The following is a 25,784-nucleotide window of genomic DNA, read 5'->3' as shown; positions in this document are numbered from 1 at the left end:
GTAAAGGATTTTAGCACATTGGCAGCACCCATGACAGCGGTGATCAAGAAGAACGTTCCATTCCATTGGGGCGAGGAGCAAGAGAAGTCTTTTAATACTATTAAGCAAAAATTAATTAATGCTCCTTTACTTGTTTTGCCTGACTTTGCTAATACGTTTGAAATTGAATGTGATGCTTCAGGCGTAGGTATCGGCGGAGTTTTAATGCAAGGGGGACGGCCCGTGGCGTACTTTAGCGAGAAACTCAATGGAGCCGTCCTGAACTATCCCACGTATGATAAGGAGTTCTACGCACTTGTGAGGACTCTAGAGACGTGGCAGCACTACTTGAGGCCTAAGGAGTTTGTGATTCATACGGATCATGAGTCTCTAAAGCACCTTAAGGGGCAACAAAGCTGAACAAGCGGCATGCCAAGTGGGTGGCATTCATAGAGACATTCCCCTACATAATAAAGTACAAACAAGGTAAGAAAAATATAGTGGCTGACGCACTATCACGAATGTACTTACTTTTCTCTACCTTGGAGTCTAAAATATTGGGGTTTGAGCATGTCAAGGAGTTGTATGTGCTAGTTGACGATTTTAAGAATGTGTTTGAAACTTGTATGCATGGTCCACATGATAAATTCTATTTGCATAATGGTTTCTTGTTTAGAAAAGATAGGTTGTGCATCCCTAGATCATCCGTTCGTGAATTACTTGTTGAAGCGTGACGTTGAGCGTGTTTGCGATAACACTTTGGTGTGTCAAAAACTTTAAGTGCATTGCATGAACATTTCTATTGGCCACACATGAAGCGTGACGTTGAGCGTGTTTGCGATAAGTGCATAACTTGTAGACAAGCTAAGTCTAGGACACAACCACATGGATTGTATACACCACTTTCTGTTCCTAGTGAGCCTTAGGTTGACATTTCTATGGACTTTGTTTTGGGGTTGCCTAGGACTAAGAAGGGGAGGGATTCAATATTTGTTGTTGTTGATAGATTCTCTAATATGGCACATTTCATTGCTTGTCACAGAACTGATGATGCGTCTCACATTGCGGATTTGTTCTTTAGAGAAGTCGTTAGGTTGCATGGCATGCCTAGGACTATTGTTTCTGACCGTGATGTTAAATTCTTGAGTTACTTTTGGAAGACTTTATGGGCTAAACTTGGCACAAAATTGTTGTTTTCTACTACTTGGCATCCTCAAACGGATGGGCAAACTGAAGTTGTTAATAGGACATTAGGAACACTTTTGCGTGCTATTCTTAAAAAGAACTTAAAGAATTGGGAAAATTGTTTGCCATTTGTTGAGTTTGCTTATAATCGTTGCGTGCATTTTACTAAGAACTATTCGCCATTTGAAATTGTTTATGGTTTTAACCCTTTGACTCCGTTAGATTTGATATCTTTACCTGCGAGTGAAAGGTTAAACATGGATGGGAAAAAGAATGCGGAATTTGTTAGGAGTTTGCATGAGAAGGTCAAAGCTAATATTGAAAAGAAGAATGAACGATACACAAAGCAAGCCAACAAGGGAAAGAAGAAGGTGATATGTGAGAAAGGTGATTGAGTGTGGCTACACTTGAGGAAGGAAAGGTTGCCCGAGAAGAGACGTTCTAAACTATTACCTAGGGGTGAGGGACCATTCCAAGTACTTGAAATGATCAATGACAATGCCTACAAACTCGATCTACCAGGTGAGTATCACGTGAGTTCTACTTTCAATGTTAGTGACTTGTCGTTGTTTGATGTAGGCTACGAGCTGGATTTGAGGACAAATCCTTTTCAAGAAGGGGAGGATGATGCGAACACGGATGCGGACGTCCTAAGGAAAGCATGAGATCCCTTAGAGTTACCAGCGGGACCAATCACGAGGGGACGACTGACGAAGTTTAAAGAGGCGTTACATGGGCTTATGAGCAAGGAAGAAGGACTTACAAGCAAGGTGCAAAGTGCTGAAAGGTTCATGATGCATGGGAATAAGTTTGGGAGCCAAAGGAACATTATTCAAGTGATAAATGAAGAGGAGGCCAGCAGCTTCGGCGCCCGAGCGGCCAGACATTACCGCCCGAGCGCCACACTCACTGTCCAGAACGTGAACTCCAGAAGCATCGGCGCCCGAGCGGTAACATTTTACCGCCCGAGCGCGACCTGTCCAGAAGAGCTCGCGCTCGAGCGGTAGAAACTTGCGCCCGAGCGCCGGCCGATCGCGAGAAAATCTTTAGTTCCTATTTTAGAGTTTTAATTATCTTGGTAACTTGATTTTGAGTATCTTTTTGATTTGTAATCAATATATGGACGAATTTTGGGATTGTAAAACATTAATTCAGATTATTATTGAGTTTATAAAACTTTTCTTTGAGAATTCTCTCAAAACAAGCTTAAGTTTCGTTATAACTTTTGCGTCGTATCAAATCAAACTTATNGCGTCCTTGGCAACCCTCGTGATATTCGATTGACAAACGCCACAAAAGATAAATCTTTTGATAAGTTTGATTTGATACGACGCAAAAGTTATAACGAAACTTAAGCTTGTTTTNGAGTGTTTATTATTTTTAATGCATCAAATGCATGATTTTAACATGAATATGTGTTTTTAATTCTTGTTTCATTAATATTGCATGATATAGGGCTTTTAACAGTATTTCACGTTCGAACGAGGAACGGAGATCGGAGACAGTTAAGGAAAAATGTTTTTATTAAATAATTATTTTTAATTATTTAATATATGATGTAATTAGTAGGAATTTTCGAAAATGGGACTACTTTAATATATAATTGGCCTAAAATCCTTTACAACCTCGTTATTTTTAATTAAGGGCTCATTACATATTAAGTATTATATCTAACCCTACCTCCCAAAACCCTAATCACCTTACCTCATTCTCGGCCGCCCCTCTCCACCTCCAACAACAAATTTTCAAAAGTTTCAGCAGCTCCATACTCGAACTTTTCTCAATTTTTTCAAAGGAACTCTTCTCCATCCCTTCGGTACTCGTTCTACGCGATCGTATCAAGGTTTTTGAGCGTAAATATTCAAAGGCATGCCCTATACTTCGTTTTTCTCATCATTCACATCATTATATGTCTATTTGTGTGTTTATACATGAAAAATATTAGATCTACCATTTTATGTGCATATGGACCGAAATTTCATGAAAAACACTCCACTGTTCTTTTTGTAACCTCACGAATTTTTTTATGGTTGAAGGGCTGTTGGATCCTTGACATTTAAGAATCATTTTACAGCAATTTTCGAGGATCTCTAAGGGGTAGATCAAATCGGATCACGTCTAGGTGATGGGGACGATCGTTTGGGTTGTGTGGTGTACATATCGGCTAGATCGGGTAAAAAGGGAAGAGCAGCCATGCATGGCTCGTTTCAGGCGCTGGTTTAGGTCATGAGTGGTCCGTCTTAGGGCTTGGGATGGTCTTTGGTCGGTTGGTAGTGAGGCTTAGGGCACTTCCTTGAGGAACCGAGTGATCCGCGTGCATGGGGATGTAGGCATGGGTATGCTTGGTCCAGGAGTGAGTCCACGGCTTGGTATTGGTTTTAGGATAGTTGGTTAAGGGCTGGTCATGTTGGTTTTTGGACTAGGACCGATTATGGTACCAAGAGCGCAACTAGGGTTAGGGTTTAGGGGTGCACTAAATTCCAGCAAGGTGCAGCCAAGTTTAGAGGGTTCTAAATGGCTGGGATTTTGTTGTTTAGGGGCTGGTAGGGTATGAATAAGTCATGGTTTAAATTTGAAAAAATTTGGTTAAGTTTCGTGTTGATTCGGGTTAAAATCGGGATATCGGTCCAAGTTTTAAAACGAATCGTAAAAGTTACTGAATGAGCTTGAGTTTATGTCTATGTTTTGAGGTGTTTTAATAAGTTTTGTTGGCTTCGGGTCGAAATTTTGAGGTCCAAGAGTAAAATGTTTGATTAGAGTTTACAGGGGGCAAAATAGTCATTTTGCACCCAGGTCGAGTTAGCAGTCCTGGCAGTGCCCTAATCACCAGATTGCATGTTTAAAATGTATATGTTTATTTTTTAATGTGAACTTTATGAAAATATGATAAAATACGTTGCATGCTTGGTTTTAAGAAAATGTACGTATATGCATTAATTTTACAATGGTGAATACGATGACATGTTTTTGAAGGAGGTGAGTCGGTTGTGACGAACACGAACACGAACATGTAAGGCCAAGGCTTAGTGGATGGGTAAAATTGTCGCTGACATCCTTGTCGCGGTGCACCGCAGTTATACGTGGACGGATCCATCGAATTAGAGCTGATACGAAAGTCACCACTAATGATCTGAATTCAATAAAAGAAAATGAACACATATATGATTAAATGATGAGATACATTTGAATATGTTTATGTTACGATATATTTAAATTCATACTTTTAAGATCATGAAGTTTATTTTAATTACAATACTTTTCATTGTTGCATGTTGTGTATATGTAATTGTTATATCGGTACAAGTGTGTTGAGTCTTTAAACTCACTTGGTGTGATTGATGCAGATGAGCATGATGAGGTAGAAATTGGAGGCGCCGAAAACTGAGTAGGCGGAACTGGGAGTGCGTACGATAACCCGAGAACTTTACGTTTTTCCGTATATTATGTTTATGGGTCATGGACGAACATTGTTTTTACGCGTTTTGCATCTTTTTATACGTTGTGGATTTGACAGACTTTTGTGCATGGCTTTGAATTCCTTTCAAAACAATAGGCTAAGAGTTGATATTAATTTGGAATTTTTTAACTTCAGTTATTTTTATTCAGTGATCGAATAAATTTTTAATACGCACTGTGGATTGTTTTTATTCGCATGCATATGTATAAGTATTTTCGAAATTAGTTTCAAACAAAAAATTTAGTATTATTTTCGTAGTAGATGTTACATACTATTTTCATAATATATATATATATATATATATATATACTTTTTAAAATTTTATCCAGAAAATTATTGCCATCATGTCACGTCACCTCACGTAGTATACTTTTTGTTATATTTATCATATATTTATCATATATATATATATATATATATATATATATTCCTAGGGTAGACCATAATGGTGGCACCTTTTTTAAGTGTTGATTACGATTTTTTTTTTGGGTTCAAATAATTATATATTATTTGATGTTTTTACACAATTTGTATAGTGTTCTCTATTTAAAATTACTTTCTAAGATTGTTAAATTGGCGTCAGGCAAAATACTATGACAACTTACAACTTACAACTTACAACTTTCTTTAAACTCTCTTCCATATGCTTTTTCACATATGGGTGTTGAATCTAATTATTATCTATTTTGGTTTGTTAAATGTATATGATCATGTATTGTAACAATATAAAACAAAAAAAAAATTCGTGTATGATTATTCTGTTAATTATTAAAAATCTAATAAATAGCAATTAGAAAATAGAATAACAAAGCAACTCTAACAAGAAAAAAATATTAATCTCAGTATAATTTTATAAAGTTATTCTATTACTTAATGCTCTTACGGGGTGTATTTGATGTAAGAGATTTATTGACTTTTGTAGATTTTAAAAGTCTAGATGTATTCAATTAAGACTTTTACATACTCTATAAAAGTTTAGTGATATTCAAAATAGATTTTCATAGAGTTTTAAAAAGTCAAATAGTATTCAACATTGACTTTTAAAAACTCTATAAAAGTCTAGAGGTATTCAAATTTTCAATAGACTTTTAATAACTTCATGAAATTTATTAACATACAAACATTAAATCCTAAGGTACAACTATAAATTGTCAAAAATTGTATTTGGTTCAACCCAAAGATTTGGATTGATTTTTAAAACTTCTAACTCATATACAAGCTATTTATTTCTCTCTATGTCGCTTCACGTCACATCTCTTCTTATCTTCTCTCCTCTCATCTATCTCTATCACTCTCTCAAATTTTCGAAATGTATCTCTATATATATTTTCATCTTTATTTTTCAAATTTTTTATTTGAATAGCATAGCAACAACCATGATTTTTTAAATTCTTTTTAGTATTTTCAATTAATATGTAAGCTATGATATTTTTATACAAAATTATATCCACACAATACTAAATAATATTCTTTTCACATTTATATTATCAATTCAAAAACAAAGTTACAGATTAATTAATTGATGTATTTTAAAAAATTTACAAACATGCATACAAACCTACATATATACACATGTAAGGATTAAAAAATTTAACTTTTAAATACGTAAATTTATTTATTAATATAAATATTGAAAAACTATTTCAAACTGAAAATGTTATGTTTGTCAATTAATTATTGGTTCAAAGAAATTAATAAAAAAATAATATGTTATAATTAAGTACAAATTTTATAAAATTATATAAAAAAAATTAACAAAACTCTATAAAAATCTTGCAAAAAATTCTACATGAATCCACGTAAATCTGTTTATAATTATGTGAGATTCTGTAAAAGTCAATAAAAATCTATCAAATTCATTAAAAAAAATAGTCATCAAAACTCTGAATTAAATACTTCTCACTTAAACTTTGTCAAATCAGCCTGCCCATTTGTTATTTGTACATATATCAGTGTCTTTACCTTCTCAAATCTTTGTTTCTTTGGTTCCTAATCCACCTCATATCTCGCCATTTCCAAATCACATTACGTACATGCTAAACATTTTAATTGCTTGCTCTTTGTTGAAATTTATGTGGGGTATAAGCAATAATCAACTGCAGTTAAAGTACAGTAATGGAAACTTGGAAGGGTCACCTAATCCAATATCCTCTTTCTCAATCCTCACTTTTTTTTTCGTCCCAAAATGTTGTAATAATATGAATTCAACACATGGGTCTTTAAAGATTTGTCTTTGAATGCCTTAATGAGCAGTTCTGCGTAGAGACAGAGGCGTTAGCTTGCTGAATTCCATTAATGGGTTCTTTAAAAATCCAATCTTGAGGGTTACTGTGTAATATTTTATGCATTTAAAGGTTCTTAACTTCTAGTCCTTCAACACGGTTACTGTAAAAATGTCCCACGTAGATTTAGAATGTGGGGGAGGCGTCGCCAGTGAGGAGGAGGAGGAGGAGGAGGAAGAGGGCAGCGTTTGCTTCTCAGACGCCTACTCCACGGATGATGGTGAGACCTCTTATGATGAGATTTTGGAAGCCGGGGCTTTGGAATCTAGGAAAGCTTCATCAATGGCGGATTCTTCTGATTGTTCAGTTGACATTGATGTAGAAAGTGGTGAAAAGAGGGTGGACATAAGTAGAATTGAGAAGGATTGCAGGATTTGTCATCTGAGTTTGGTGAGCAGAAGCCCTGGTCTTGGTGTGGCTATCGAGTTGGGGTGTTCTTGTAAGGATGATCTGGCTGCTGCTCATAAGCATTGTGCCGAAACTTGGTTCAAGATCAAAGGAAACAAGTTGGTGACTTTAAACCATTTTAACTTATCCTTTTTTCTGTGTTTTTGTTAGTTTATTGTTGCTCATCTTTCTCGAATTTTGTGAATTTTGCTGATTCTCTACAATGTTCCTCTTGGAAGGGATGAACAATTCTGAATTTTTTCTAACCCAAAATCAAAATACATTTTAATTGCCATTGGAATGTGATTTTTGTAGAAATAATTTTTCGTAAATGCATTCGATAATCGACAAATTACTCGTTTTTACTGTGAGTTATAATTTGCCGCCGACAAATTTTGTCCTTTTCGTCGTTTTTTTTGCGTGCCTAGGACAATTTATGATGTACATCGGGAGAGGGTTTTAGATAACACATGAAATTTGGCCTTGTTTTGCTCAGTCTCCGAGTACAATTTGTGAGAATTTGGTAAATTACGTTTTGTACGCTTAGCTGACAGACTACGCTGATTTAGTATTGTGAAATCAATAAAGAAGAATGTGATTATCAGCGACATGATAAGGGCGAAAAGTAAAGCAAAAGAGAAAAAATTGGAGTGGTTGCTAAAATTTTTTGCCCAGATTCTCTTCTTTTCTAAAGTGGAGGTTTGATCCCTGTTTGATAGCCTAATTTTTTTCCATGATTGTTTGCTTATTTTGTTACCCATCTTCGGATTCCATCGGTTTCGTCGATTTAGTGATCCAATGATCACGAGCTCTCCGTATGTGGGAATTCTTGAACTCATTCGATTTTTGAAAATTTTCTGCTACAAAAGCCTTGGAAAAGTTGAAGCCTTGCTTCATCTACTCAATGAGTCTGAACCCAACAAACTAGTATAAGATGAAAATAGTTTTTAGTTTCCCAATTGCATTTCGAAATGTTTGAACCATTATCGTTTTATCTTCGATCTGATCTCTCACCGCGACTCTCATTGTCAGGACTTGTGAGATTTGTAATTCGATAGCGCGAAACATAGTCGGGCCTAATGATCTCGAGGCTTTGCAACAACAAACAAGCGACAATAGCGCCGCAGTGACAGCTACTACCTCAGCTGTGTCGCCTTCCGCCTCAGAAACTAGAAGCTGCCTGAACAGTCACCGGTTTTTGAATCTTCTTCTTGCTTGTATGGTATTTGCTTTTGTCATATCTTGGCTTTTCCACTTCAATATCCCATCATAAGTCTTGTATAGTATTAACTCTTGACGAGGATTTTACCAAACTTGGAAATGCGAGTTGCTCGTTCCCATTGTTGTCGACCGGGGCGAGCCCAATTGGAGTGATGAAGATCAGCCAGCCACCTGAATGAACATTTTTCATATTTTACGTGTAATTTTTGAATTTTTTAGAGTTTGTTTAGAAATATATTATCGCTCTCTCTCGATTAAATTTGTGGATCGATATTTTTTGCTTAAGAATCGACCAGTTAGTTACATTTGGTGTTAATTGAATTTTCCAGAATCTCAGAATTTTTTTTTTAATTGTTAGTTCCAAAATAACGTCTGTGTTTTGGAAAATAACAATCCATCTGCTATCAGGTACGCGCGCTCTATTTCTCTCTTACATTCGTATTCGTCAAAATGCCCTAAAGACGAATTTTGAATTGGTAGCATCTCATCCATGCATTGCGTTGCTTTGGATAAAGATTGTCGTTTTCTTGGTGGGTTGTCCAGAAACCCAGAAAATGTAAATTAGCTATCAATTTCAAATACTAATCTGGTGTTTGACAAAGGAACCAAGAAAAGTGAGAACCAAATCCATGAAAAGGGAGAAAACTGTACAAGATTTTAGTTTCTGTTTCTTTTGGCTTCCATATATGTTGCTTCGTTCAGTGATTCCTGTGCATCGTTGTCCATTTTGAGCTTGAAAAGTGAAATTGCCTGAAGGTAAAGTGCAGTTGGCCAGTCTGGAGATAGAACCAAAGCTTGCATGGCATCTCCTAGAGCTTCATTTGGCATCTCAGACATCAAATAAGATAAGCAGCGTCGTGAATAGACAGTTGGAAATAGCATCGTCCCACCATCGATGAACTACTCAAAGAAATACAAATAAATCGTTTCAGGCCTTTTATGAAGCAGTTGTAGAAATCAAGGGTTATCTTTAGGTGTAACTGAAAAATCTTTGTTGCAGCTTATGAAACACCCCTGTTAACTTTCACCAACCCTAAAATTAGGCGATCACACGTTACCCCTACAAAAAATTGTGGAGTCTGATAAGATTGACATATTTCGCCACCTAATAGACTAGTTTTTCGGCTTTAGGCTCTCATCTTAGACTTCATTAACATTAAGGGACGATGTTGGGAAGAGCTACTAACGAACCAATATAGATATCGTGATTCATGTTTTTATCATAAGCTGAATTAAGGATATTTGAGTGGAAATCATACAAATTGATTGTTGTTGGTGTCAGCTTCTCAAACTATAGGTGATACTGCTGTCCCACATTGCCATGGCACGAGAGATTACATAGTCGTTTATAATGTTAAGAGACTCTTCCACCCAACCAATTACTTTAATTTGGTGTCACCTCGTGGATATATGACATCATATCGAATTCTTATGAAATCCATTATTCCCTACGACAAATAGTCTCATAGACTTACTTGTGTGTAGCAATCGATTGCAGTAGTGAAATCCTTGGCTCTAAAAGCAGAATCTCCCTGCTGCTTGGCATCCAACGTCTCCTGCATTTGAATTGTCCACATTTGGAAAGATAACTGCGAAAGAAATAACCCAGATCAGATTTTGATGAATAGAAATTGTGATATGATTTGGGAGGTCGAAAATGGAGACCTCGTCTGCAACTCCCTCGTCATTTTTGTCTCCAGCTTTATCCAATATTTCATGTATGGCTGTGAGATCCATTCTCAGACATGCTTCACCCATGGGTGTCAACAGCGATGGTTGAGTAGATAAGGTGTTTCCTTGCCGAACACCGAGTAAGACATAAGAAGGAACCTGATACATGGTCGTGACACTTGAATCATTTACAGGAAAATTTATGTTGTCAGTTCAAATACTTTTGAAATTCTTCCATCAGGTGTACAGAGTAAGCCAGAAAGGAAGCCCACATAAACAATATCCTTCATACAAAGCTTCATACTTTAAAAAAATAAAAATTATATAGCGGTATAATGGACAAGATCTATGTCAATCCACCATTACAGATTTGTATGGTCATAAATTTATTAGAGTCGGAGCTAATAGCAATGACATCACTCGAATCTTAAAATTTTACTGCAATTATAAGATCACGTGGTGATCGATATGCCACTTGTACTGTTTAGCAAAATGAAAATGGATTGTAAACGTTGCAACTGGTACTCTTGGAGAAACTTACTGGTATCATCATTAAGCTACCACAATTATGTAATTCACCAAAATCTTGAAACTTCACTAGATATAACAGAGTGATGAAAACTGTCCGAATTCGGGAAAATTTGCAACTGCTGGAGAAAGTGGCAAACATGTTTTTATCATACCTCAGTTTCTTTCTGAAGAGACGAGAGGGAAGTGACGAGAGACTTAGCACTCGGCCTTTCTTGTGCTTCATACTGCAAACATCGGGTGGCCAACCGTACCAACTCAATTCCCTCGTGAGTAGAAATATGACCCTCCAAACACGAATCCATGAGCATCGGAAAGTTTTTTGTCCGGATGAGGTCCAGAGCCTTTAAGAGGACAATAGTCGAAAAATAACGTCAGGACTCGTTGAACCTAGGACATACTGCATTCTATTTATCCTAAATCAGCAAAAAAAATACATGGATTGGAGGTATGTGCTTCCCACTTAGAAGATCAATCAGCATGGTTCCAAAGCTGAAAACCGCACTCTCTGGAGTCACTTTCCCTGCATAGATTTTATGACCAAAAGTATAACTCATTGTAGGAGTAAGAGCCATTCAGTTTTACTGGAAACTAAACCCACAAGCTATATATGTTTCTGTCATTGTGCCATACGGACAGTTGAAGTCTGCATGCTTACCGATTCTCAAGTATTCGGGCGGAGTGAAAGCTAAGTTTGTACTGTAACTTTGGCCATCTTTACTGTTCCTCATTAGGCCAAAGCAAGATAGCCTGGGATTCCCTTCCTACACCACCACGCAGCCAAACATAAGACGAGCCAACACTTAAATCCTTGAAACCGATGAGGTGATCTTAGCAAAACACAGTTCACCTGATCAAACAAGACTCTATAAGCATTTAGATCGTGATACAACGCTCTTCCTCTGCTACTGCAGTACTCTATAGCTTGTGCCAAGTAAAAGGCCACCCTCAATCTCATTACCCATTTCATCGGCTGGTTCTCCCCTATGACAGTTCAGCCGCTCTCATACGTTAAAATACTAATCCACAAGAAGTTGAAACATTTTAAATACAGAGATTACGGCTAGAGAAGACTACAATCAAATCTTCAATTCCGAGACTCACGAGAATTAGATTAGGAAACTCACAGTGAAATAAGTGCTTAGCAAGAGTGTCATTGAGCATGAACTCAGCCACCAGCAGTCTCTCCTCACCTTCGATGCAACATCCAATCAGATTTGCCAATCTCCCACTTCTTAGATTTCCAACTGCTTTAGCTTCATCCTTCAATAATCCAACAAAAAAATAAGGAAACAACACTATTTATCCTATTTCTCAAACTCAGAAATCTTAGTTTGATTCTTGATTAGAACACAGCAAGAGTACAAACACTGCCTTTTCTCCGGACCGTTTAAGCAACATGAAATCGACTGGATGTTGGAAATAGATTGAGAATTCATTTACGCTGGTCTTATAACTAGACAAAAGTTGTTATGCATACAAATTACATGCATTAAAATGAACTTAATTCAGACACAAAACAGTGAACTGACAAGGAATTGGCGAGAATCAGGCCAAGCAGACTTGTTAAAGCGCTTAACAGCAATCCAGCGTTTATTTTCGAGCAAGCCTTTGTAAACTACATTAGGAGCCTTCTCTCCAGGCTCCGAAACAATGTTTTCTAGAGAAAACCCGTTTGTTGCAGCTTTCAGCTCCTCCCAACTGAACTCTCTGAAGCGTGGCACCAAATTTTTCTCCCCGTTCTCTGAAACCCATAATATAAAGCCAAAAAGACAATTTTTACACAAACCCACGAACAAAAAACTGGTCAAGACTGTGATTAAGGCGTGAATAAACTAACTCTGATCGGAGGATTGAAGAACATAGAGCTTGCGGCGAGAATACCGGTAGCAGAAGGGAAACTTTGAGCAGCGTGCACCCATTCAATGGTCACCTCTGTTGAGATATTAAATAGGTTCTGTGCTCAAATCAGCTATGAACTTTTTTATGTTTGAATAGCATGCGTTATATATATGCAAATAATGGGATTACTGTGTCATTCTGAACAGTTGTATATCAATACGTTTGTGTTTGAAAAAATTACAAATAAATAAAAACAAAAAATCCTTTTTTTCCTGGTTTGTGCTTTCTGCTGCCTTTCTTGATTTTTCGACTTCTTCAACATGATCCCCGATCCCATCTTCGTTCATCATTCTCCCAACTTCCCCTTAGTTAGAATACGGGTTCTCAAAAAGTTACTAGCCTCGAATCAACATGGATAGAACGGATACGTGAGGAATTGTTTTTGTACGCCTATCACTTTATGCCGTCTATTTTAATATCTCACTACAATTCAAATGAAATTTATTTAGTAAGTTTGTCATTTTGTATAATTAAAATTCAGTTCAAATCTCTTGTTATACACACACGTAAACGAAGCACATTAGCACAATCACACTTAAAGTTATTCAAAAAAATACGATGTAATTTTTGAAAATAAAATATTCAAAAAATGAAACAAACTGATAGGTTTGAAAATTTGATTCTTGTAAAGCAAAATGTCTATTTTAATATGAAATGTGTTGATGTGTGACATTTTTAGTCGTGCAATTATGTTTCCATTACCATTTTTGGTTTCTTTCTTGAAAAATATATAATTAAATTGTTAATATCATTGTTAAATTTTTATAATTACATTGTTAAGCATATGTGCATGCCACCATAAAAAATTTCAACTACGTAATTATTAAAACATGACAATGATATTAGTCATTTAATTAAGTGATTTCGTAAGGATGACCAAGACTGATGGTTAAAACATAATTAGTAGGCTATTAGTAATTCAACAAAAAAATATAATAATAAAAATGTTACAACTTTATAAATATATGGTTAATGTCACTCCCAAGAATCGAGCGGCAGCTGACACTGGCGTTGTTCTCAAACGTATATTTGAGAACAACAAGTCTCAGAAGATATAACTTCAAATATTGTTTTACAAATATGGTTTTGAGAACTTCAAAACCAGTATATATATTAATAATACTGAACATTCATTTTATATAATTTCAAATATTGTTTTACAACGACGGAAATGTAAAACAACATATACATCAAAATAACTTAATGTTTAACAAATGTAGCAAATAAACAAAATCAGAAACTAAAAAGCAGTCGTTATTGAATCATCTTCACCAGCCCCAGAAGTTGACATCTCTTCTAAATTCTTATCTGAGAGGGCTTTGCGAGGATGAATTATATGATTGTCACTCAGAAAATTGTGTGAATCCTTATATCCTTTTAGATAATTTCAACATAAAACTTGTATACATATATTCAAAACAAAAACAACATATATTCGGAATAACATGTATCATTGTATGCACTAACTTATATCAGTTTCTTATATTTTAAGCATCTAAAAGGTGAGACAGAAATCAGGAATAACATGAATCACACATGTTCGGAATATACATTTTACCATTAATTCACAATTTTCAGTGCTTCAGAAATACATATTTCAAAACTCATACATACATATATGCTGGTTGGTTTTAAAACGATTATCAAGAGTTAAAACATAAAGCACACTTACATTAATTTGCTAAAATAATTTCGTCCGACACTTGGACGTGGTTTATTTTCTTGCTATGTATTGCTGCTCGAAAATGCTAATGTACTACCGCTTGAAAATGCCCTATCTTAGCTCAAAATATTGCTTTTAAGTTTCGAGTAATTTACTCAGAATTTGTGTAAACCAATTCAGAAATTCGTGTGCTATATATAGGCAAAAATCTTATTGTTAGCCTCCCAATCAATGTCATTATTTGGCATGATAATTTGGATCAGAATCAGCAGCTGACTATTGATATAATATGCTGGATTTCGACAACTGAATTTTCGCCTGATGACTGTTGAACTTACTATCAACTGAAATTGTTGCTACTATAGAATTTTGTCGGCTGAATTTACTATATGCTGAAATTATTTATTCGGGTTCTCACATTAAAATTGATATTTTGTGTATTTTAACTGGGCACTCGCTCAAAGGCTGCCAGAGATGTACACGCAGCCACAATGAGCCTTAAAAATGTAAATGTCTTATAATTACAATTTAAAAAGTTTCTATAATAATAATTGATTTTCAAAAAAAAAAAAAAAAAAATTTGGTACGTGGATAGCCGGCAAGAGAGAATAAGAATGGTTTGAATAGAAAAATAGAAGTCAGAGTCAAAATATCCTGTGACGTCGACCAAATCCTCAGTTATGCAAACTTCTCTCACAAATTAATTATTATTTTATTTTTAAAATGCTTTGATAATTAATTCTATGATTATACATAAGACTCGTTAATTGCTAAAGAACGATATAATAATTTTTAATTTATGTCCTGTCTTTTTCTGGGTATTCTAATAGCAGATTGCTTGTTACGCAGTTCTTGTTCATTAAACGAAGGAGACCAATTCCAAGGCAGTTTTTGCAATATCATAAAATTGATACGATTTTAGTATATGATCACTAGTTTTGTTTTGGATGGTAATTCTTCTATTGTAAAATGTTAATTTGAAGTATAAAATGAATTATTTGAGAAGGTTGGAACTTTAAACATGAACAAGTTATTACATTTCAACTTGATTCGTAGGAAAATATTAACAATATTTTCGATAATATGCATATTTTGTACTAGCGTATTTGTTTTTATCCATGTTTATATTTCATATAAAAGTTGTTATCTCATGCTCGTAACAATAACTCTCATACCACCGATGACTCGTACCTCATATAGTACAATTTACATATAAGATGATGTCTCAAGTTCGAGACTCAATTATAATTATAATAATCTTTCCTTTCACTGACTGAAAAACAAATAATAATAAATCCCATACCCATGATGAACAAGCGTGAGGTTCATATAGTTCTCGAGGGGTATCTTAGATGGTAGGGTATGACGAACATCTACAAAAAAGTCAGAGGTTTAATCTTCTCTGCCTCTGTCATCCCAACTGTGAGGTTACAATACAAGGCTTATCAAGTGTTATTTATCTGGTTAACGTGGTTTACAGATTACTGAGTTTACCCAAAATACACCAAAAATAACAGCTACGAGTTTTCAAGATTAAAAAAATTGTGAGGTCCGTTTAGGATTTACTAATTTTTAAAAAATTGTCCTTGTCAAACCAAAAATTTTATCTTAACAAAAAAATTAGAAATACAAAACAAGAATAAAATAAAATTTATCAAAAAATTAAAGTTATAATAAAAACCATTACACTCAACTAAATAAAAAACAGAGAAAACTAATTTAAAATATACTTATTTTACATAAAAAGTTACCATATAAGAAAAGTGTATTCTAAATGCAAACAGGTGATCATGATGTGTTAACCCTAATAAAGAATATTGTCTTAATAATATAATACTCGATAATTATGGGTGATAGAATAATTTGGTGAAATTGCAATCAACATGTGTATATCCAATGTTTAAAAAACCGTCGACGGGTAGCATACCACTTCCTAGGTAGCATCTAGATTATTTTTCTTTTATACCTAAATATTTAATTTTTCTAGTTCAATTTTATATTTCTCCAATAATTCTTTTATATCGGATTGAAACTCAAAATCAATGGAAAATTTTTCATCTTTATCTGATACAAAGTTATTGAAAAATATGTCTAACAATATTTTTTAAAAAAAGTAAAATAAAAAAAATTATATATTAAATTAGACGATCACTTAGACAATGACTAGATAGTCTGGGTGTTCGATTTTTTTAACAACCCTAGTGACATCAACTTTCTAAAAATCGAGGTGGTGGACGATCATCCGACGTCCATATAACAACACCTTTTAGAGCACTATGTATACCACATCCACAGGGGAATGACTTATTTTGTTGGAATCTACAAGAGGCTAAAAACGCGGTTCAAATGGTTAGAATTTGGACTCGGTCTCAATTCCAAATTTAAATAGACGATTCTTGTATCATGAACGAGTCAAGAGTCTACTCCAACATTTTTTATTTTATTTTTAATCTTACGGATAATTTACATTAATCGAAAAGAAATTGGATTTGGATTTCGACTTGACTATGATTTTGGATTATTCGAAGAAAATTTCCTTAATATCTCATTTTTCTTGTAGATCATCGATATTGACACCACTTGGGTTAATATTCTTAAAATAATTATTTTAACATTTCCAGAAGAAAAGATCTTACCACAAGAAATTTCATTGTTTTTAAAATTCATTAATTCTTATAATATATTATGAGTTTTTTGCGTTTTCACATAGGCGCTAAATGGTAATTGCCCAAATTTTTATACACATAACATGAGAATTTGACACAATATACATCAATGTTTTCTTTCGACTACGGATAATTTTAAACATCTTGATGATTTAATATTAATTCTTAAAGATTTCAATTAATGGCTTACATGTGATGTCAGTGTTCATCCAACACTCATGTGTGCTTAAAAGGAACATGTTCGAAAAAGTTATCATTTCGAATTTTCGATCATATGTCGTTTCCATTTGGAACTAAATTTTATAAAGAATTTCCCAAAGAGCAAAGGCACGACACTTTTTGGATCAAATCCAAATCAAGAATTAGGAGAGATTGTCGTGCAGTGACATGGACTCATTTTACAATCAAAATGGACCAATCTAAGCCTCATACAAATTTGGACCCAAATCAACTTCAGCTCAACCTACATAAAACCTCGTACTTAACTTATTGGTGTGGGAAAGAACATTAATACACACAAAACATGTAATTTTATAACATGCCAGCTACAACACCTTATTTTATGTTTGCTTCATTTACTCTACAAACTTTAATTTGCTTATGGAAATGTACGCGTGACGCAGAACTAAAGATAGATCCAGACAAGGACACAGCATAAATTTTGTAACCATTGTATTGCAGATAAAAGGGAAATTCATGGGGGCCCAAACACAACAAAGTGTAGTATATTCCAAGTTTGGACATGGTCCTAGAAATTTTCGACAGAGAGGAAAAATTCAACAGATGGGATCCTACTAGCACATGGAATTAGGCCAATTTTTCATCTCTAAATCAAGAAATGTATCCTTTCAAGGGTAGACATAGTGGGGGGTAGCCTCTGCAAGACATGTGATTCAAGATTCAATTGGATATAAGACAAGGACATGTTTCCAATATTGAAAGGTTCTTGAGTAGCAGGGAAAATTTTCTCCTCTGTCGAGATTTAGGGCAAGTATGTGTTTCCCCACAGATATATCCATTTCACCACCAAAAAACTATCCAAACATACGGGTATGGCGATCATGATAACTGGGAAAGTAGGATAAACGAAAATGGACTGAGAAAAGCTCATTACGTTTTAGCGGCTGACAGTTCTTAGGGCAGACCACAAGGAACGTTTGCTCATGAGCCTTGTATACGAGCTTAAGAAATTCCATCCGTTCGAACTTGTTACGAGTTCGAAATAGCTCAAACTCAATAGAGTCACGAACCGGCTTAGCTCGACTTGTACCTCTACTCAGGACTGACCAAAAGAGCTGGGTGTATGGGCATTTATCCAACATAAAAAGAAAAATTCATGTTAAATTATATCTATTAGAAAACCGAGTGTTTCCTCCCACCACAACCAAATACATTGAGTTTCAATATCCATCTGTATTGCCTTATATGATCTACCAGAAGAGAAGATTGTTTTCTTGGTACCATTTAAAGATTCCCAGATATTTTTAAGAATGGAAAATAGATTAAGGATGAAGATAAATAATGATTCAAGGAATAAGAAAATATGGAATTCCAAGATACATTATGGAATATTTTTTTATGACACATACAAAAGTTTGAAAGAAATCACCCGACTTGCATGATATTGAATACAATTGATGTATACTGATTGTGCGGAGAATCATGAAGTCAAATGACCAACAACAATGTATTAGTTTCAGCAACAGCACGCGTGTTTAGTTTCTTCATCATAAACCATTGATAATTGCCTCAACATGTACAATATTTCCTTCTTCAATAATCTTGCCATTAATTTGAGTTCTTGACCTCTGAAGATAAAACAAGCAATTTTAAATGCAACTCGTCAAATTCGTCAAGCAGGTAAAAGAAAGGTAAAATATAATTTTTGTACCCAGTCAACAGAATCTCCAGTGCTTCCATTCAAGAATTTGTGATTAATCTCTTCCTTAGTCTTGCTATCCTTGCTCAACGGGATCAAGAGCCCTGCGGCTCCAGAACGATCTGGAAGTTCTGCGGAAACAATTTTCAAGTTAAGGCTCAAGATTTAGAAAAAATGGGGTTCTGATAAGATAAATAGATTATAAAACAGATAAGTGCTTTGAAGAAAAATAAACACCAACCTGGCATTTTTTTGTCGATAAAGAACACGACTAGATTAACAGTGTACCTGGAACAAAATCAGGCGTTGAAAATCTATTACATCATAATTTTGAATTTAAAGAAGGAATCTTTAAGTAAGCATATATTTACCATGCAACAACTATATCGACTGTATAATGTTTACGCGCTGCAATAATCAACAAGCTCTGGATTACGACGGTTAACCAAGCACACTGCTTCAGAAACCTGGAACACCTCACCAATAAACAAAAACTTTAGAGAACCGAGGTTAAATGAGGGCATTTTTGGGGTTTAAAAATAAATAAAATCCCTCCCTCTCATAATGGACCCTTTTTTCCTTATGTTACAAACAAAGACCGCTTATCAAATATTTAATACATGTATCTGTTCAATTAAAAAGTATATCATGAGATAGCCTATGATATTTACCTTCGAGTACCGTACTTATGATATGTCCGAACAAAGACTAGGGAGAATATCATGTGAGATGAAAATATCAAATCACCACAACCAAAAAGCACTCCGCTAGGAACTGCACAACCATAACTATTCCAATGAACAAAAGGATTTTTAAAAAACTATTCAGAACAGCAGAAATAAATCATGGCGATTGTTACCTATTAATAGAACTTCCAAAATATTATCAGGACGAGGCAGCGTGGCAAATTTTGATCCCTAAATCATTCATAAAAATTTTCAATAAATTATAATATATCCATTTATAAATTGTGAAGGAAACATGAAACGATGGCAAACATCTTCAGCCGAAAGTGAAAGCTCAAGATATCCATTGTGGAAAAAATAATTCGTGCCATTTTTACCTCCCGACAATGATAGTTTGGACCGGGTAGTTGTGTAGAGTAGAAAGTTACGATTCGAAGAATTTGAGAAGCCTGCAACAAAGGGAATTAGCTACAAAATCATTATCATCGATTCTTCGGGAATGCTATAAAATAGACCATAGTGTCCACGGCCAAAGATACATTTTCTATTGAGATTTGACAATTGACAAGGTTCATTCATTGGTTGTTATAAAACAACGTAATTACAAACTTAGTGCACGAAGACTTTATTAAAAGACCGTCAAAACTCTCACTTACAATTAAGCATGCCAATACCCTGCACCATATTAAGACAGTGTAGATCTTCTTGCTTTTTGTAATGAAAGGATGGAAAGTCCACTGCAGGAAGCATCGTGGATATTTAGTGCATTGGTCTTCCCAGAGACATTGAAAAGACTGAAGCATAGAAGGAAAACTCACCAACACAAAAGAGAAAAAAACAAATGTAAAAACAAATTCACTAATGTAAGCTCTGTCTTGCCCGAGCTCCTACAGTACAGGAAAATGAAACCACGAGTGAAAATCTCCAGAACTGAAAAAAATGGCACCAATAGTGTTAAGCAACAGCATTAGAAGAATATTTTAAGCTTACTGGAAGAAGATAGAAGCCAACATCCTGAAGTATTGGTCCTGGTCGATGAAAGTAATGGACTCCTCGAGCTGCCAGCCCATGGATGTACTGGTAAAAGTCGACAAAGACAAAGATCATAAATTACAAACAGGAGAGCACATAGCCAATTTCCATCCAAGGAAACCTAATGACAATTAAAGGTGCTAGAGAGAAGCAACCATCCTTCCGAAAAACGAATTTAATGCCCAAAGAATGACAAATATCTTGTAAATATCACGTTTATAAAAACAAACTTCCCAAAAAACTTGAACCATTGGCCAAAATATTGGAATGAATAACAAGAAACTCGTACTAGTTCTAGAGAAAAAACTTACTATAAGTGGCAGGTTTGTCTTATAAGTTATACCTAGGCTCCCAGTAAATTTACAAATTCACCATTTCAACACACACATCTGATATTCATTTCTCCTACCAATCAGTTTATCCGAGTATGCCTCTAAATAACCCAAAAAAGTTTCATCAAAAGGTAGCCATTAGAAGTAAAAAGTAATTTGAAACATGGGTTCTTCTTTGGCATCCATTTTTTAAACACGTTTGTTTCTTCAATCCCATCTTCAAAACATGCCTGTTTCATGCTTTTGTTGACTTCTATAAAAAATCCTACAGAAGTAAGCTTCTATGCATTGACCATTGACCACCCAAAAGTTGTAGCCACAGATATCATAACAAAAATTTCTATCATCTACACAATAGTTGTTGATTAATTCGAGAATAGCTAAAAAATCAGAAAGGATTAAACATCGAGTTCTCAGATTTTTACAATACATGTTGTCCATTAAAATCGGTATCTTTCTCGGAATATGGCTCTGATTCTATCTCACCAGCAAATACCCAACACCAGAATCAAGCAGAGACTGATCCGTCGAAATTTAAAGAAGCACAAACCTGGCAGATGATGCCCCCTAAAATGTACTTCCAATTTTCTGCAAGAAGCTTGATTTCTGTTGTGGTTTCGGCACAAATTCTTTTCCATAACTTCACATCAGAAATACAAAAACACAAATCAATAAGAAGAGTCTCTAAGACTAGCATGAAAATTAAAGTAAAAAAGAAGAAAAAGGAAAATCAGAAATCATTCAACTGAAACAGAAAGAGCATATATTAACCAAAAGTGCAAGGAAAAAAGGTCCAACCTTTGAAGCCTCGCGACCTATGTAATAAAACGACATCTTCTCTGTGAGTTTCAGACGACAGCAATGCCATACTACGTCAGAGAAAAACTCTTCTGGAAATCAGCATCCTTCATCCCTCACAAAAATTCAACTTTTTTCAATATTCGATCAAGAATCCACAGAGAAAACCGAAAATTCCGCTCCAATATAAGAAACACACAAAACCCAGCTGCCAAAACGAGGATCTTTGAATATAACGGCCGATATATGCGAAAAGAAATTTCGAATGTTTGAAATCAAAATCACAACAGAAGACCCTTTACTCTCTCTTCAAACTGGGTTATAGAGTTGTTCGTTTTTTTTCCTCTATTTTTCCGCTCATAATATATATTTTATTGTGTTTTTGCTTCTCTCTCACACTCACTAAATTTGTACTAATTTTGTTTTGATTCGTCTCCCATTGTCTGAATAAAAAAATAAAACGCGAGTTGAACACGGACAGTCAACATAACCAGGGAGGAAGGTGGAAAGGTAAAGATTTATATATAATATAAAATAAAATAAAATAAAATAAAATAAAATAAAAATTGGAAAGAAAATTTAATAGGGATTTAAACTAATAATCTTGTCACATGCAATATATATGTAGTACATAAATGTTTTTAATAATAAAAAAAGAAATAAATGTTTTTAATAAAATAAGTTAGGAGGAATTCTCTTTTTCCTTGATCTAAATACATATTTTTTAGAAATTTAATATGTTTGAAATTTCTATATATTGTAATTGGGAAACAGGAAATATTAGTTTTTTTTTTAAGTAATTCGTCGATGATTTACTAACCTAAATTGTTAAGAAAAGCCTTCTAAGCTCACGTATATAAAGAATTATATTTTTAATATGAAAAAACAACCAATATACCAAATAATAATTACTTTATATTATTTTTCAAAATAATAATATTAATAACATATAGACATAAACAGTGCGTATATACTTACACATTCTGTCAATAATATATAAATACACATTTCTTACTCGATCGATTGCTTCGGTATAATCAAATTGACGTTTCCAAATTTAAAAATACTTTGACATGTAAAATATAGTTTATAATATAATACTTTCCAGATTAAAATAATTCCAAAACAAATATTATAATATCTGTGACATAATATTTGAACAAAGCATGAATCTGAACGCCATTTGGCCGAGGATTGTAAGCAAGCATGCCAGGGGAATCCAATAAATCCGGCCTATTAAGTATAGCACTTTAATGAGATGTTAAAGTCGAATAAATTAACTCTAATTATTGTATCAAGAGAAATGGTTTTTACCCATATTAACTCAAATGTTGTATTTACCATCACTATGACAAATGTAATATTTCTCTTATAACACAGTAAGTCACATAAATCTTTATTTGTAAGAGGAGTTAATTGCATTTATATGTTATAAACCTAATTTTTTTTGTTGTTTTCTCTAAAAAAATCAAATCGAGTACGTTAAGTTTTCATGGTAAGACTATTTTGTGGTATGGCAATTGGAAATTGAAATGGGAACGGGAATGGATTATGCAAGTTTGTGAATATGCTCGCTCTGTCACGTTGTCATTAGGTAAGATTAAAGGAGAGTCGATCACGAGACAAACAACACTAGCTTTTTATAATGTTCTACCATCTACGTCCACGTGCCCACTATTTTAACTAATCTTCTTTAATCCCAAGATTTCCTAATTAATAATATTCCCATAACCGACGTTTGGAAAGAAAAAACTTGTGTGAGACGGTCTTACAGGGTCGTATTTTGTGAGACGGATCTCTTATTTGGGTCATTCATGAAAAAGTATTATTTTTTATTGTGAATATCGGTAAGGTTGATCCGTCTCACAGATAAATATTCGTGAAACCGTCTCACAATAGACATACTCCATTTGGAAATAGTATGGTACCAATTGACAAATATTTGGATTGGAGAATTTGAGGTCGAGAATTTTAAATTTATAATTTTAAAAAATATTGTGTTTATTTGGATTAATTTACTTTTTAATGAATTTTAAATTCTCAAATGTTAGTTTAATTTATCCTTTGATTCATTGTACTGGTTTCGAAATCTATTTTATATGGAATCATTTGATTTAATTTTCAAATCCAAATATGAAATATTTGGATTCAAATGCAATGTTGTAGATGATTTTAGAATTTAGATAATAAAATTATCTATAACTTCGAATTCAATTTTCATAATGACTCACTAATATTATTTATCTTTATTCTATAATTAATAGACCGATGTTTAGAGAATGTTTGTTTCAATTCACGTATTCTATTTGGACAATTATTTTAAAAATGTTTTTAGTGCTTCACAATTGAAAAAAACTTAAAATATGTACTTTGAACAAATCTTTTTTAAAAAATTATTCTCCACTTATATTTTTGAATAATAGTTAAAAGGTTTTTTTTGATGTTTTAGAATTTTTAAAACATTTTAACCGTAAAAATATTATTATAATATAGTGGTTCAAACGAGCATATTTATTCTTAAAACAATTTTTAAAAATATTTTACAAATATTTGTCAAAACAAAATCACATTTTTTTATGAAACCGATGGTTTTACGATATAGATTTGACTGAGAAATAAATTTGAAAATTTTGATTTTGATTTTCATATTCTCAACTTAGACTTTCATTATTGGCCTCAGTCGTCAAGAACCAATTTTTATACCTTTCTATTCCAGATAAAAGTTTAATCCAAACACTAATATTTCATTTATTTATATATCTAAACCCTTTCTTTTTTAATTAAAAATTGTAGTAAAAACTGATAACGATAAATTAAATTAGTTAACTTATTAATTTATGTAACTGATATCACATCATCTTTCTAAAATATCTCGTCCACTCCCAATTCAATATAGTCCTTAATTTACTTAAATTAAATCCATTATTTACGTCATTTATTAATTATAGCTTACAATAAAAATATATAATAATTTGCCAGATGGGTTGCCTTAGTCAAGCCATCAGGCAGGCAATTCACCGTCAATGATGTACCTGGCTATACTTTCCTTCTAGATGGTTTGGCTTGCCACGACTCCCGTGCAAATATTTATTAATAATTTTCATTTTTACATGCATATATTTTCATTCAAAGTTATATTTTTAGTTAAAAATAATTAAGTTTCAAGATGTAGCTAGTGTATTTCTTCTAACTCGACATGACAGAAGTATTCAGATCTTGACAACTTATCCAACCTGAATTTTGCTTGAATCATTTCTAACATCTACGCTGGATCCAATATTTTGGGAGAAAGTGGCAAAATCTAATGGGTTGCGAAATTTGGAGAGATGAAACCTAAATTTTCGGGAAAAATGAAGAGACAGCCCCCTCCAATCACTCTGACATCCCATGTTGTTTATTCGAGAATTATTTGCAATACCACCATGTTAATGTATCATCCCATGTAATATTTTGGTTCATATTTCAAGCAAGGGGACGACGATACATGCTATAATAATATCCTCGTGTTTGTATATAGAATATGCAGTCGCTAACTTTGGTTAACGTAATATCTGTTACGTTAGTCGAATAAACAACACTATGACTTGTTCGGACACTTGGATGGGTGGGGAGATGCTCTTTGGACCACTTCAATTCATAATTTATCATTTCAACAGCACGAAGCAAGTGGCTTCGAATGCTTAATTCTGTCACTTTTATTGATTATACAATTCTAAGTGTCATTGTATATTTCACGCGTAATTTGGATTCAAAATGAGATCGATATTCGTGGTCCATGCCTCCATGGTATCTGATAATTGTCCTTTTGTTTATTTTTTTTATATATTTCTCATGTATTAGTCTATAAACCATTAGTATGACTCCACTTCACTAGTTTACTTTGAAATAACAAGCTATTTTGGAATCAAATTTACTCGGAACAAGTTCAATAGAAAATCAGTCTAGAGAGGCAAATAGATCATTCAAGATTAATTTCTGAAACTCTACACTTGTAATAACTCTACATTCTTGATCAATTATGTAACGAAAGAAGCAAACTCGTCGACGATCGATCTTATGACTCTTGGGAGTTTTAATAAAGTTAAAGATTTGACTAGCTAGATAGTCGATCGTTTT

General features: G+C 33.9%; 3 protein-coding genes across 3 annotated transcripts; 1 reads left to right on the top strand and 2 right to left on the bottom strand.

Annotated features, from left to right (window-relative positions):
- Positions 1-6,614: 6,614 nt before the first annotated feature.
- Positions 6,615-8,750, top strand: LOC140986658 (uncharacterized). Its single transcript, XM_073454971.1, has 2 exons — positions 6,615-7,409; positions 8,323-8,750. Exons 1-2 carry the CDS (start codon positions 7,015-7,017, stop codon positions 8,561-8,563), a joined length of 636 nt encoding a protein of 211 aa, XP_073311072.1. The 5' UTR covers positions 6,615-7,014; the 3' UTR covers positions 8,564-8,750.
- Positions 8,751-8,909: 159 nt separating this feature from the next.
- Positions 8,910-13,031, bottom strand: LOC140986649 (serine/threonine-protein kinase BSK6-like). Its single transcript, XM_073454959.1, has 10 exons — positions 12,551-13,031; positions 12,243-12,454; positions 11,838-11,973; positions 11,561-11,694; positions 11,369-11,474; positions 11,148-11,233; positions 10,866-11,054; positions 10,177-10,341; positions 9,987-10,100; positions 8,910-9,411 (listed from the first exon to the last, which is right to left on the bottom strand). Exons 1-10 carry the CDS (start codon positions 12,630-12,632, stop codon positions 9,169-9,171), a joined length of 1,467 nt encoding a protein of 488 aa, XP_073311060.1. The 5' UTR covers positions 12,633-13,031; the 3' UTR covers positions 8,910-9,168.
- Positions 13,032-18,443: 5,412 nt separating this feature from the next.
- LOC140986639 (phosphatidylinositol:ceramide inositolphosphotransferase 2-like) lies at positions 18,444-22,128 on the bottom strand. Its single transcript, XM_073454949.1, has 12 exons — positions 21,669-22,128; positions 21,421-21,510; positions 20,497-20,583; positions 20,325-20,393; positions 20,163-20,243; positions 19,884-19,955; positions 19,680-19,737; positions 19,492-19,594; positions 19,192-19,287; positions 19,062-19,108; positions 18,833-18,951; positions 18,444-18,749 (listed from the first exon to the last, which is right to left on the bottom strand). Exons 1-12 carry the CDS (start codon positions 21,702-21,704, stop codon positions 18,669-18,671), a joined length of 939 nt encoding a protein of 312 aa, XP_073311050.1. The 5' UTR covers positions 21,705-22,128; the 3' UTR covers positions 18,444-18,668.
- Positions 22,129-25,784: the final 3,656 nt, after the last annotated feature.

This window comes from Primulina huaijiensis, chromosome 1, assembly GCF_012295235.1.
Source record: "Primulina huaijiensis isolate GDHJ02 chromosome 1, ASM1229523v2, whole genome shotgun sequence".
In the NCBI taxonomy this organism is placed as follows: domain Eukaryota; kingdom Viridiplantae; phylum Streptophyta; class Magnoliopsida; order Lamiales; family Gesneriaceae; genus Primulina; species Primulina huaijiensis.
Note: the sequence above shows the minus strand (reverse complement) of the source record. Positions and strands in the feature narration are given on the sequence as shown.

Excerpts from the sequence above, each read along its gene's own strand:
- LOC140986649 (XM_073454959.1), bottom strand. The coding sequence starts at position 12,632 with ATGGGTGCACGCTGCTCAAAGTTTCCCTTCTGCTACCGGTATTCTCGC. Across the intron at positions 10,342-10,865 it reads CTCTTCAGAAAGAAACTGAG|GTTCCTTCTTATGTCTTACT; the intron begins GTATGATAAAAA and ends ACCATGTATCAG. Across the intron at positions 10,101-10,176 it reads ACGAGGGAGTTGCAGACGAG|TTATCTTTCCAAATGTGGAC; the intron begins GTCTCCATTTTC and ends TTTCTTTCGCAG.
- LOC140986658 (XM_073454971.1), top strand. The coding sequence starts at position 7,015 with ATGTCCCACGTAGATTTAGAATGTGGGGGAGGCGTCGCCAGTGAGGAG. Across the intron at positions 7,410-8,322 it reads TTCAAGATCAAAGGAAACAA|GACTTGTGAGATTTGTAATT; the intron begins GTTGGTGACTTT and ends TCTCATTGTCAG.
- LOC140986639 (XM_073454949.1), bottom strand. The coding sequence starts at position 21,704 with ATGTCGTTTTATTACATAGGTCGCGAGGCTTCAAAG. Across the intron at positions 19,595-19,679 it reads TTTGGAAGTTCTATTAATAG|TTCCTAGCGGAGTGCTTTTT; the intron begins GTAACAATCGCC and ends ATGGTTGTGCAG. Across the intron at positions 19,109-19,191 it reads GTCGATATAGTTGTTGCATG|GTACACTGTTAATCTAGTCG; the intron begins GTAAATATATGC and ends ATTTTGTTCCAG.